The 12,599-nt window shown below is 36.7% G+C and overlaps 1 protein-coding gene across 9 annotated transcripts in view; it reads left to right on the top strand.

Annotated features, from left to right (window-relative positions):
• Positions 1–12,564, top strand: part of LOC140157690 (regulatory-associated protein of mTOR-like) — a 45,660-nt gene extending 33,096 nt beyond the window's left edge. For 7 of the 9 annotated variants that reach the window (XM_072180959.1, XM_072180945.1, XM_072180938.1 and 4 more), the window contains 11 exons: positions 1,409–1,517; positions 2,485–2,599; positions 3,143–3,267; positions 3,551–3,658; positions 4,692–4,736; positions 7,462–7,568; positions 8,744–8,874; positions 9,607–9,696; positions 9,897–10,016; positions 10,512–10,641; positions 11,253–12,564. In XM_072180959.1, coding sequence (XP_072037060.1) covers positions 1,409–1,517; positions 2,485–2,599; positions 3,143–3,267; positions 3,551–3,658; positions 4,692–4,736; positions 7,462–7,568; positions 8,744–8,874; positions 9,607–9,696; positions 9,897–10,016; positions 10,512–10,641; positions 11,253–11,321 — 1,149 coding nt within the window. In that variant the 3' untranslated portion in view covers positions 11,322–12,564. The remainder of the gene's footprint in view (positions 1–1,408; positions 1,518–2,484; positions 2,600–3,142; positions 3,268–3,550; positions 3,659–4,691; positions 4,737–7,461; positions 7,569–8,743; positions 8,875–9,606; positions 9,697–9,896; positions 10,017–10,511; positions 10,642–11,252) is intronic. The other 2 variants (XM_072180986.1, XM_072180951.1) reach the window with 1 other exon arrangement.
• Positions 12,565–12,599: the final 35 nt, after the last annotated feature.

Genomic DNA, 12,599 nt, shown 5'->3' with positions numbered 1-12,599 from the left:
AGTTTTGAAAAGACTAGAGTGTTAACCCCCCGACTGTTCCCAACCCGTCCCAGTGTTCAAATGGACCCCAATGGAAATAAGCTTCAATAGAGGCTTTCTTGGGTTATCCACAGTTGTCAAAACCTGAACAAATTTTTAAAAAAATCAATTCAAATAAGGATAGGATTGCATCATCTTGATGTTTTGTAACCTAGGTAACCCAGCAAAATAGGTCAAGGTCAATCTCAATAGGCCTCAATGGTACAAGTAAGCATAAAAGATAAGTGCAGACTATAATTACACTTACACTTTCAGCTCATCAGATTTCAGTCCAATCTCTGGAATGATCATTTCTTCTGGTGACCATGGTTCTATGGCGATCTTCAAATTTTCTAGGTTCAATGGTTGTAGTCCATCGTGTGACTCCTCTACCACCAGTAAGGGAGTAGTTAACACAGTGGTGGTTGATGCTGGTGCATTGGATGTTGGCAGGGTGTTCTGTAAGGAGTAACCTCCAACTTCTCTGATGATATCTGGAGTAGATTGGAGAAGAGGGAATTGGTATTTTCTTGAGTGTTCAGCTTAAATGAATATGTAGGGATTGTGTCAAATCCAATCAGCAGTTTATTCCCACATGTGTATATGTGTGATCCTGCAAAGTGAGTTGTCTTTTGCAGAAAATAAATTTTTAATTTGAATCAATTATAAGTTCATAAATGAACCCAGTTGTTTACTTCACAAAGCAAGCTAAAACTATATGATAAAACCAACTGTAAAATTACAAGGATAGTTTACAATCTATCAAAACATCCCATCCTAAAGGTAAACATAAACAATTAAATAAAGATAACATAATGCATTCTGCTTTCTTAATTTGTACCTTCTTTATTCATTTCTTCAAACTTCATCGAATTGTCCACATGGTAGTACCATTTGCCAGATGTAACTGCATTGTGACTACTGTTTGTCTTCTGATCTTGCCAGAAGTGGCAGTCAAGATGTTCACAAGCACCTGATGACACCCCACTGGCTATTTTGTCATTTAATATGGTGGGATGCCAGGTGTGTGATAGCAGAAAATGGAGACCCGAAAATGGAGACCCCCTTCTTATTGAGTACTGGGCGCTTGGCTCTTTCCTGGATGGTTTCTTTAACACCCCTATCCAGCCACTTTTCCTTCTTATCGAAGATGATGATGTCGATTACCATCACATGACCAAACCATCAGTCAAGTCTCTGTGCAGCCTGATGAAAACCCGGCGTATGGGTCGCAACAATCATTGTTGTGTCCAGAATTAGATTCATATTTTTGTCTATTTTGTACTACTGAATGCCTGAAATAATCTTTCACAAAATGGATTCCATATGAATACTTATGAATGAGTAGATTTTACATGACATGTATATTCCTTGGCTGCTATTATTTCAGCCCCCAGATGAGATGGACCCCTTCAGTGGTTTACATCATGAGAGAGAGTGGAGGTTTGTTAGGAATGCAAGGTTAAGAAGAGAAGCATTGGATCACATCGAGAACGCAGGTAGGTGAAGAAAGTTTCATTGTGTTTGCAAGCAATTTGTTTGTAAATTTTACACAAATTGAGAAGCAAGCATGGGTTAAAGGCGTAATATACTAAGTCGGGGAAAGAAGAATTCAGCACCAGCGTGAAATTGATCCAGGCTCTGGTTGAGGGATGACTTGCCATTTCACTGACTCATGATTTACCTCAGAGATTTCAACCAATTTGCCGAGTGTAGATGATGTGACCTGGTGTAATCCAATCAATCTAACATTGCAAATGGTAAAATTGAGATAATTCCAAAATAGGGTTGCAAAACAATAGAAAACATAAGAACATTAGTTGCTAAAAAATTGTAACCTAGTAATGCTAAACTTGTCAGGTTTCAACTCATATTTACTAGATGGATAAGATCAGGGGTCAATATCATTAAACTTATAAGCCTTTGTAACTGTCGTAACCATTCGTAAGTTAAGAATACCCTTTTACTAGACTTTACTGAAGGATCCCTGTAGTAAATCCCTATTACTTACAAAGGGTACCATTCATAGTCATTTAGTGAAATGGATTTACAATGCGTATTAAATTATGATTGATTTTTGAGACTTATGAAGCTCATTAAGTTTAGTAAAATGGACCCAAGGTGACATATTTGACAGGGTCTGATCTAACCAGGCAAAAAGAGGCAAGTTTGAAAATTGAGTTGTTATCATAACCAATTTACATAGCAACAGTAAGTGTGTTTTTATTGTGTTTTTGCTCATTGTTTTGTCTGTATCTCAGTTTCACAATCGCTACCTTTAGCCTGGCTTTATCAGATCCAGTCACACATGTGTTTTCAGGAGAATCAAAAGTGAATCTTGTTATCAATGACTGTTTGCAGGTACATGTAGATTAGATGATCAAATCTTCATCAACAAGAACACAGCAACGCCTCTAGTTGTTCGATTCCATCCATTAAATCCTCACATTGTGTAATTGTTTGCAGGTACATGTAGATTAGATGATCAAATCTTCATCAACAAGAACACAGCAACACCTCTAGTAGTCCGATTCCATCCATTTAATCCTCACATAGTAGTAGCTGATAAGGAAGGAATTTGGTAAGTCTAGAATATTTGATGTGAGTTCAGATTAGATTAAATAATCAGAGTAATTAGTTAACAACACCATGGGTACATTTAGTGACATTACATTTATGTAAATGTTAATAGTTGTAGATTTTACAGCTAGTTTAATAATTGTAAAGCTATGCAATCCGCCATTACCCTGCTATTGTGTTTCCTTAAACACCTGATGCTTATGTTTGGCTTGGAACGCTTACTACAAGCGTTGCTGATTGCGTAGTATGCTATTCTTCTTTTGTACCCCGACGCTTCTTTAGCACGTAATTAGCAGCCCCGATAGCATCCCTCATGCTTGTACCAAGTTGCAATACCCAGTGTGTTATTTTCAATCAGACTCTATAGAATGCAAACTATAACCAGTTCAGTCAGGGCCCTGTTGGTAGTCTTGCATATCTGAGATAAGTACCTCTAAACTAGGATTCCTTTTAGGTGTTGTATAAACTTGCCATCAGCATTTGAAAAGTATTTTGTGAAAAGGTTACCATTTAACAAAAAAATGTATTTTGCCACCATTTTCAGTGTGTGGAATTGGGAAAATGGAGAGAAGCTGAATTACTTTACAAATCAAAACCCAAAGAACAGTAGAATTACCTCTATGGACTTCCTGAATTCACATGATGTCACACTAGTCATGACAGGCTCAGGTAAGTGTCAGTCAACTGCAATAATATAAAATGAGCAAACAATGTATCATTCTGCATGGCATCAAAAATCTTATTGCTACTTTGCTTTTAAAACCTGGGTTGACAACTATAAGTGGTAAAACCCATTGGGCATATGTTTTAAGGTTAGGGTTTAAAGTTAGTGTTAGTGTTTGTGTTTTAAGGTTAGTTTTATGGTGCAGAGGATATATATTTAGTTCACAATACATTGTACCCAAAAGCATTGAATATTACATGTTTTAATATCTTGTTTTGTATTTGACAGATGATGGTGCTGTTAGGATATGGAGGAATTACTGGAGTCAATCTAACAAGCCAGTGGAATTAGTGTCAGCTTGGCAGGCACTCTCTGATATGCTGCAGTCAACAAGAGGTCAGTTAACGTATGCTAGCTCAGTCAATTGCTTGTACAGGCAAAATATCAGCTATAATTAAATGGAGAAATTAAAGATGATATATTTCTTTGGATAGAAAGATTGGTTCAAAATGTTGTTGTAAAAAATTGTGTTGCGTTGTCTTGGGAGTGGACTCGGTTGTATGAAAATATTCTCTCTCAGAATGTGGCTACTAATTGTAAATAAAATATCATGCACCTTCATCAAATTTGCCTGCACCAATTGGTTAAAGTTTCCATAAATGTTATCTTGTAATCAAATTGGTATACCCCATTGCTTTTAGATTAGATGAAAGTTGTATAATGGTTGCTGGCAGTGGTCTGGATATTATCTTATCTATGGGTTATGATGATCCTGCTTTCTGCTGGAACTTGGATATTGTTGCAAACCTTCAATACTGTTGCTTTGTAGTTTAGCACATGCTTTATGATCTTCACCAGCTAGCAGTGTTTAGTTACAGTTTACAAACTGAATGTAAATCAGGTTAAAAACTTGGGCCTTTATTTAGTACAGGCTGTGTCAACATGATTGGTAACCATCCAGGGATGTAAATCTTCTGGAAATTACGTGAATTCCAGAAATTTAAAATAAAATCTGAATTTTATGATAATTTCTTACAAAAAGAGCATATTCCATGGACAAACTCCCTAAATGTTCAATACCGCACGCAACCCGTCGGCCACCTGTCCAAGGACAAGATGGATTTTCAGGAAATGGCTATGTTGCCCATTTACATCCCTGGACCCATCTATTGAAATTGAAATGGATACTTCTTTCAAAAGCAACATTGGATCCTTTTGAAATAATGACCAGTATTTATTTTAAAGCTTTATCCTTTATTACATTAATCTTATGCAAATCTGGTGGATCTTATGTTGCATGTTGATACGGCAGACTTGGTCATAATAATTGGAAACTGATGGTGTAGCAATCATTGCTCTGTGTATGTAGTAGTAGTAGATTTTGTAAGAATCAGTTGTATATTTGTGTGCCATATCTTCTACTCTCCAGCTGAAACTGTGTCGCGAACCCGTCGCCTCAATAAAGAACGTTTGGGTGAGATTCTATTGAATGCATGACTGTGTGTGATTATATTAATGGTTGAATGCAAAAAGGCTGTAAGTGCTTTGTTATGGCTATTCCAGTTGAAATATACCATACCCGTGTACAGATGGACTATTTTTTCATACAGAATTGGCTTAAAGACGATGAGCCTGTGAAAGAATATGCCCTTTATATTCCACCACATGGGAGATACTGAAGGGATGATGCAGTCAAACAAAATTGTTTCGCTTGTTCAAGATCGCAATAGTTGGAAAAAGCTTGTAGTCACCGCAGGTTAGGGTTAATTATTTTGAAACCCATACTCCCCCTATCTGTATCTTCCACAATTTGAAAGTTACCCAATTATCTATGCTGTAGTCCCTCTGTTGAAGATATCAGCTAATCTTCCACAATGGGATAGCCCAATGCACTTACATCTTCCTTGCCTTCAACCGACAAAATAAATCCTTTGTGTTAGCAAATAGAGGAAAAGCTTCAGAGTAAAGACTATCATTGATGACTATGCAGCTCACAAACAGGCTGCTTAATAAAGTCTTTACACTGATCCCCTTGTATTTAAAGTAATTTTTTTTCATATCTAGAAAAATATGAAAGATTTTTGCAAGAGCACTTGATATTAATCCTTCACATAGACAAACCTAAAAATATTGGCAAAATTGTGTATGCCTTCTTCCCTGTACAGACTTTACAAGCACATACTTCGCACAGATTGAAGCATACAATATAGCTAAAATCATCAATCTTTATTTTAATTTTTCTCTTAATTTTAGTGTTAGGATATGAACAAAATAAGGACCATGTTTGCCAAAAACCCAATATATTGAAATATTCCTAAAATTGAAGTGCTGTATCTTTCTAGAATTGGGAGTTGGCTATTTTCTGATTGCTTGCACAAAGGATAAATGCTAGAATTAACCCACATTTGTGTTGGTATTGCCCTAGTGGTGTCTCTGCATGGATATCATTTTACCCCCTTGTTTCATTAACTTTTCAATTCACACTGCTGAATCACTCACAATTGTTGCTTTTAGGTTGATGAGAATATGAGGATACTCAATCACTTAGGCTGTCCCAGTTTTGCTGTTAAATATTTTACTGAAACAACCTCTACAGTTTTAAACATAGTTATCATCAGGGGTGTGAGAGACCAGATTTGAATCTGTTTCCAGAATTTTTTTTCAATGACCAGATTTTTTTCTACACTTCTTGTGTACAGAATTATGTTTGGTTTAAATATTTCAGATTTTTTGTAGTTTTTCCAGACCCTCCGTTCGCCAAAAACAGATATTTTTTCAAAGACACACTCTCAGGCCTGGTTATCATCAATTGAGGGCTTATAACTCCACACTTTGAAGTGGTATGATTGTTCCATTAAAAAGAGATCCATAAAAAAATCTTTTTGTTCCTTATATTGAGCAATTGTGTCTTTAGCAAATAGGTAATTGCAAATTTATCATAGATTTGGTTCATTAAAATCTCTTGCATGCAAATTTACATTGGGTGTAAATGAATGTTTTCTCTTAGCAGTAATATAATATTTACTTGCAGTCCATACAGTCATGCAAATCATACAACCATCTGATTAGAAAAAAAACCCTTGCATGACATTTAATCATTCTGCATGTGATTGGGTTTATTTGACATCATTTAGTAATAAACACTTCAAAAGAAGTAAGTTCCCCTTTACATTTGACCAAAAATATGTATGCAATTGAAACGAATCTTGGCACACATCATCATAGGTATCATACCAACATTGGCTGAGAATTTTAACCCAACAATTGCTTTCATGCATGGCAGGGCTCATATTGAATGAAGAATCACCAATTTTAAAAGCTGCCAAAAAATCCAAAGAGCGTATTTAAACTTAATAGCATGTGTACCCCCTAATTGCTGTTTTACGTGACAACATTGATCTTGCATAGTGTTGAGGCGCAATGAAAAACCTGTTGCTTGTATATTGTGCCAACCTAGCAGAAATAACATCTAATAACATTTTAAAATTATTCTGCTGAAAAGTTGAAAGTGAATTATTTTTTCTGATATTTTGATAATTTTTTTATTGCTTGAAATATGGGGGACAAAAAAGTTTGGGTCGTATGTTGAAATCTTTTTTTTTTCCAAATTGATTGTGTTGATTAATTATATGTCACCCAAGGGCTCTTGTCTTATTGTTTCAGAACACTGGTCAGTTTGTTTCAGCAGTTGTTTGATTATGTCCAAACTAACTATCCATAAAATTCAAAAAATGATAACCTGTTGTGGCATCTTGCAGTGATTGCTTGAAAGGTGAAAGGATCTGTTTGTCTGGGATGAGAGTGATGAGATACTTTATTATCTACAATACTAATAATGTTTATGTGTCAGTTTTGTTTGTTTGTATGTCTATAGATGAGTTAACACATGTTTTCATTTGGTACACCCTCTGTTGGTCTAAGATAAAAACTGTCAGGTAAAAGACCCCATAGTGTACATGAATTTGCTTTCAGGTGCTAAAGCTATGATAATATCACACATTTAAAACAAAAGTTTTTGCAAGTTTGCTTTTGAAAACATTTATGTGGTCTGCCATAAACACTCATTATTTCACTTGAGTGGAACAACAGGACACATGACACCATTGTTCAACTCACCTATGTATTTTGTACATCAGTTCATCCCTGATTAGTGGTGCATTTGATTTTATACTGGTTTATTTGTTTGCATTGTTATCCAGGTTCTGGTCTTGTATTAGACTGGGAGCAAGAGTCAGGAATGCTTTTAGCATCTGGAGATGTTAGGATTATAAGAGTGTGGGATACACAACGAGAAATGAAACTCCAGGTAAGTGGTCATCATATGTAGCAAGCAGGGTTGTAGCTATGGTGGTCAGTGGAGGCCACCCAGCACTGAAAGGTTGATTTCAGTGCTGGAGCCCAACACTAAAACTCGAAAGTGTATTATAGGTTACAGGTCAATAGTTCCAAAACCCCATAACTTAGTTATACATACATACATACATAAAGGTATTTATATAGCGCCTTTAAAATTTATCAAAGCGCTGAACAAGGAGAGAAAGGATGGGAAAAAAAAAAAAGAAACACAGCGGAACAAGAAAAGAAGCTAACTGAAAAGGTGAGTTTTCAGTTTCTTCCTGAAAACTGGAATTGATGGAGACTCCCTGATGGCTTTAGGGAGTTTGTTCCATTCCCTCGGTCCAGAGACAGAGAAGGTATTTAAACCAGATCCTTTATGTGCCCAAGGCTGACTAAGCAGAGTCTTATCGGAAGAAGATCTCAATTCTCTTCCGGGAGCATAGGCTGAAAGAAGCTCACAAAGATAATTGGGGGCACGGCCCTGAGAGCACTTGAAAACATAAAGCAGAAGTTTAAAAACCCTAACTCTAAACTTCACTTGAACCTTAACCCTAAACATAACCCTGACGCTAATACTAACTCAATTCTAACCTTATTATCCTTATATTCCTAACAGTGACCCTAACCTAAAATGCCCCAAACCCTAACTTTAACCCTTTTTGGATCAATGACTTTTCGTACTAATAGGCTGTTGCTGTATTTTACTGAATTTATTCATAAAGTGCTATCTGGCAAGTCTTTTTCAGTTCTAGATACTCATTTTTAATTTATTTTTTTATTTATATATTTATTTTTTTGATGTCAAGACACGTCAAGGCATTTTATCATAATGGTAAACCTGACGACAGCTTGAAGTTGGTCAGTTTCACAATTACACAGAAACTGCATACCTGTAGACACGCAACAGGGTCACAGACTGTGATTGGCTGATAAACATAATTGTGGGGTTTGCAAAGTCATAACTAGTAACGTGAATGTGCAGCTTGAAGGGTTCAGGGTAAAATCCTGCTCAATAAGTCTACTTGTACATCTTTAAGAATAATTGCAAAGCCTAGCTCCCAATGAATCAAGAAGTATGCTTTTGTGCAACTTGTTTGTAGCTTGTGATTTCTAATCATAATTATGATTTTGTTATGTTGACAGGATATTCCTACTGGTGCTGACAGTTGTGTGACCAGCTTAGCATGTGATTCAGTGGGTAGATCACTACTCATAGCTGGATGTGGGGATGGCTCAGTTAGGTTATATGATAGGAGATTATCACCAGCAGAATGGTAAGAATGAAATAACCTCCTGATATCATGTCAGGGTAAGGGAAGAGAGTATGATTCAGTGGGTAGATCACTACTGATAGCAGGATGTGGTGATGGCTCAGTTAGGTTATATGATAGGAGATTATCACCAGCAGAATGGTAAGAATGAAATAACCTCCTGATATCATGTGAGGGTAAGGGAAGAGGTTGTGATTCAGTAGGCAGGTCACTACTCATAGCAGGATGTGGTGATGGCTCAGTTAGGTTATATGATAGGAGATTATCACCAGCAGAATGGTAAGAATGAAATAACCTCCTGATATCATGCGAGGGTAAGGGAATTGTCAAGAAAAATAAATTAATATGCAAAATAATAGATGTGCAATAATTTGTCAATGCAGTCACCATGGCTCGAAAAAGTGGGGAATTTGGGAAGCTCATTCCCAGGAAATGTTGGTGTTTGGAGGGAAATTCTGGTATTTGGAGGGAAATTGTGTCTTTTTTGTATATAAAAACATGCTGTAAATTGTGGAAAATTTAGCTTGCTTCCCAGGAAATAAACATTTTTTCAAGCCCTGGCAGTCGCATAATGTGATGATTATCAATCAATCAGCTTGATGCTTTGAAACGCTTTGAAAACAAACATAGATAAAGAGCATGTGTGAGATTGGCTTTTCTGCAAAGGCAATCAGGTATGCATTCAGTTTTAAACATTAATTTTGAGATTTGATTAGTTGATTTTTGTTCTTTCAGTCGAGTGATGACATTACGAGAGCATAATGGCTGGGTTACCAATGTGCATCTACAGAAAGGTGCTGGTGATGGCAAGATTATCAGTGCAAGGTAAGTAATAAGAGCCAATGTTTAATTGCAGAAAAGATGGGTTCATTGCCGGCCAGGCTGCCCAAAACTTGCAACAGTTTTTCACAGTTCTTGAACCCAATTAGAATAATTTAATAATATAAAAAAATGTTCTTTCTTTAGGAATCAAATGCCATAATAACAAGTTTGTTGTAATAATGTATTTATGTTTTTATCTGCAGTGTCAGTGGGGATGTGCGATTTTGGGATCCAAGATTTACAGAGTCAGTGAAACTTATAAATACACCATTCAACACACTTACAGCAATGGCAGTACATCAACAAGCCAACATCATAGCATGGTAGGTACACACTGTAGGAGCATGCTCACAGACCTGAGTAACAAAAATGTGCCCAACAATTTTGCATGATTTTACTGAAAAATACAGGGTTGAAGCCACACCTTGGGCATGTTACCACACTGTCAGCTCTATGCTCGTTTGGATAGACATAAACTCTTCAATCAGAAATTGAAAGGCCCCCCAAAAAAAAGTTTGCAATAACAATTTAATTCAGCATATCTTGTTAACCAAACATGTTTATCTGGCTCAAGTCTTTTTCATTCCTGAAACAAGACAAAGAACATTAGTTTTACTAGATACATTATAAATGAGCGCTAAACAAGTTCTTGCGTACTAACATACGTGTATGTAAATGACTGAATTTGAAAACTTCCTAATATCTGGGGAACAATTTTTCAGTGTGACATGTTCGCTCTTCAGATTTCAGCTGGTTATGTTAGACTTCAGTATTGCAGTAAAGCTAAACCCTAGTTGTTGTTTTTATTCCCCATGCAGCGGGTCAGCCAATCAACTCATTAGTGTATACAATACGGCCGGAGACACACTCAGCAATATCAAGTACTATGAAGGGTTCATAGGTCAACGAATTGGACCAATCAGCTGTCTTGCTTTCCATCCATTAAAGGTAAGCAGAGCAGAACCAAATCTTGCAAGGGGCTATTCCATTTGAAATCCATACACCCCCTTTAAGCCATCACTGTGATCTCCCACACATGGGGTGTAAATTTCAAATGGAGTCACCCATTCAGGTAACCCCATTTGAAAATTCACTCTCCCAGTGTGGAAGATTACGGTGATGTCATTCAGGTCAACTGGAATAGCTCAAGTTGTCTTCACCCTTGGATATTTTCTTTTAACTCTTGAAAAGTTGCCGCATTCTATTAAGAGCATTTCATTGTTCCTCATCAAAATTTGAAATGTTATCATTCATTTGCCTGGCAATCAAATTGAGCAATGGGCAAGGACAGAGAACTGGTCTGGTGGGATCAACACATCTACACTTAAAAATGTTCAGGGGTGTGAGTTCCTCTTTTGAGCTGATTTTCTCGTTATTTGTTTTGCGGTTATAAAAAGTTGGAAGTTACTTATGATACATATGTATGAATTGACCTGGGCCAATAATACAAAAGTTGCTAAAATTAGGCCAGGCAAACCAATTGGTTAGTTCAGGAGAAATGAGGGATGGAAAAATGAAGAAAATGTTATTTTTGATTTTGATGTTGTTTGTCGTTTCAGATGCACCTTGCGGCAGGAAGCAGAGACTCTTTCTTATCAATCTATTCAACAGAGAAGAAAGCAAGATGAAATTAAGCCCTGAACTGCACCATCAACTTGGTGACGCTTTCCTTTCATACACACATCCCCACCCACCGCACACACCCCTATTTGTGTTCCCCTCCAACTGTGGACAAAGTTTAGTACTATGCAAACAGAGATGTCTAAATCCCCATTCAGTTGACTTACCAATGATGTTTTCCGCCATCTTTTGTGTGTATGTGTATAAGATGAACATTTACCTAACAATTGCAGATGGTGTATCTTATGTATACAGGACGTATCTTGCAAATGCATTAGACATGCAATTGTAGTAGTTTGTAGAACCTCCTTGAACTTAGGATGTCCCCCATTACAGAGAGGTCCACAGTTTATCATGCGTGTGTCCTCATTTGTCAGCAAACACACCCCTCCCCACCCCACCAGCAAAACCAGTAAACATGGACAGTAATTTACCACTAAATTGTGGACCATTTATACCCAGTCAACTGTTGACAAACTTTAAAGGCATTTTAAGCTTTTTGCATTACTTTGAGGGGGGATGACAGACTGTGGAGGTCCGTGATTGGTTGTGCATCCACGGTTAGTTGGAGTGATACAAGAACCAGTCCATGTTTGATGGGTCTTAAAAACCTACCCCACACACACATACAGGTGAAAATCAGAGCTACAATATTACCTATTCCAATTCATCAAGTTGGCATGGATGATGTTGGAAGTTATGCACCAAATAGAGCTATGAATCACAGGTGCACGTGCAGATGGGAGAGTCACATACATGTACTCTACATGTAATCTTCAATTGGATAACAATGAAGAAATGTGCAAAAGCCAGTTTTTTGTGATTGTTAGGTAGGGTGGCCCTATGATGACAAAACAATGCATCTTGTAAGAAATTGCAAAGATAATACACTTTTGTTTGGATCCAACCTTATCTTTGAATGCAGACCTACCTTTTACCCCACCTTACAGTCATTGAAACTTAAATGAGACAAAACTGATCCAGGCAAAATCCAGGCCATATAACATTGATATTTTGTTAGATTTTGAACCCTACAAATGCTTGTTGCAGGATACATAATATTTGTTTGTCTCAGTGAAATAATTTGCCAAACATGAACCAAAGTACTATTTATTATACAAAATGAAATAAGTTAATCGCACCCCAAACCACAACTATAATAGTAAATTGGTTGAGTTGCATAGTAATATTGACATTATTATTATTCTGTGAGTTTAATTAAGACTTGCTGTGGTCACTACCTTTTGCTATTTATTTAAAATTTACAACTTAACTTGCAAAAGTCA

The sequence above is a fragment of the Amphiura filiformis genome, chromosome 1, assembly GCF_039555335.1.
Source record: "Amphiura filiformis chromosome 1, Afil_fr2py, whole genome shotgun sequence".
NCBI classification, from domain to species: domain Eukaryota; kingdom Metazoa; phylum Echinodermata; class Ophiuroidea; order Amphilepidida; family Amphiuridae; genus Amphiura; species Amphiura filiformis.
Note: the sequence above shows the minus strand (reverse complement) of the source record. Positions and strands in the feature narration are given on the sequence as shown.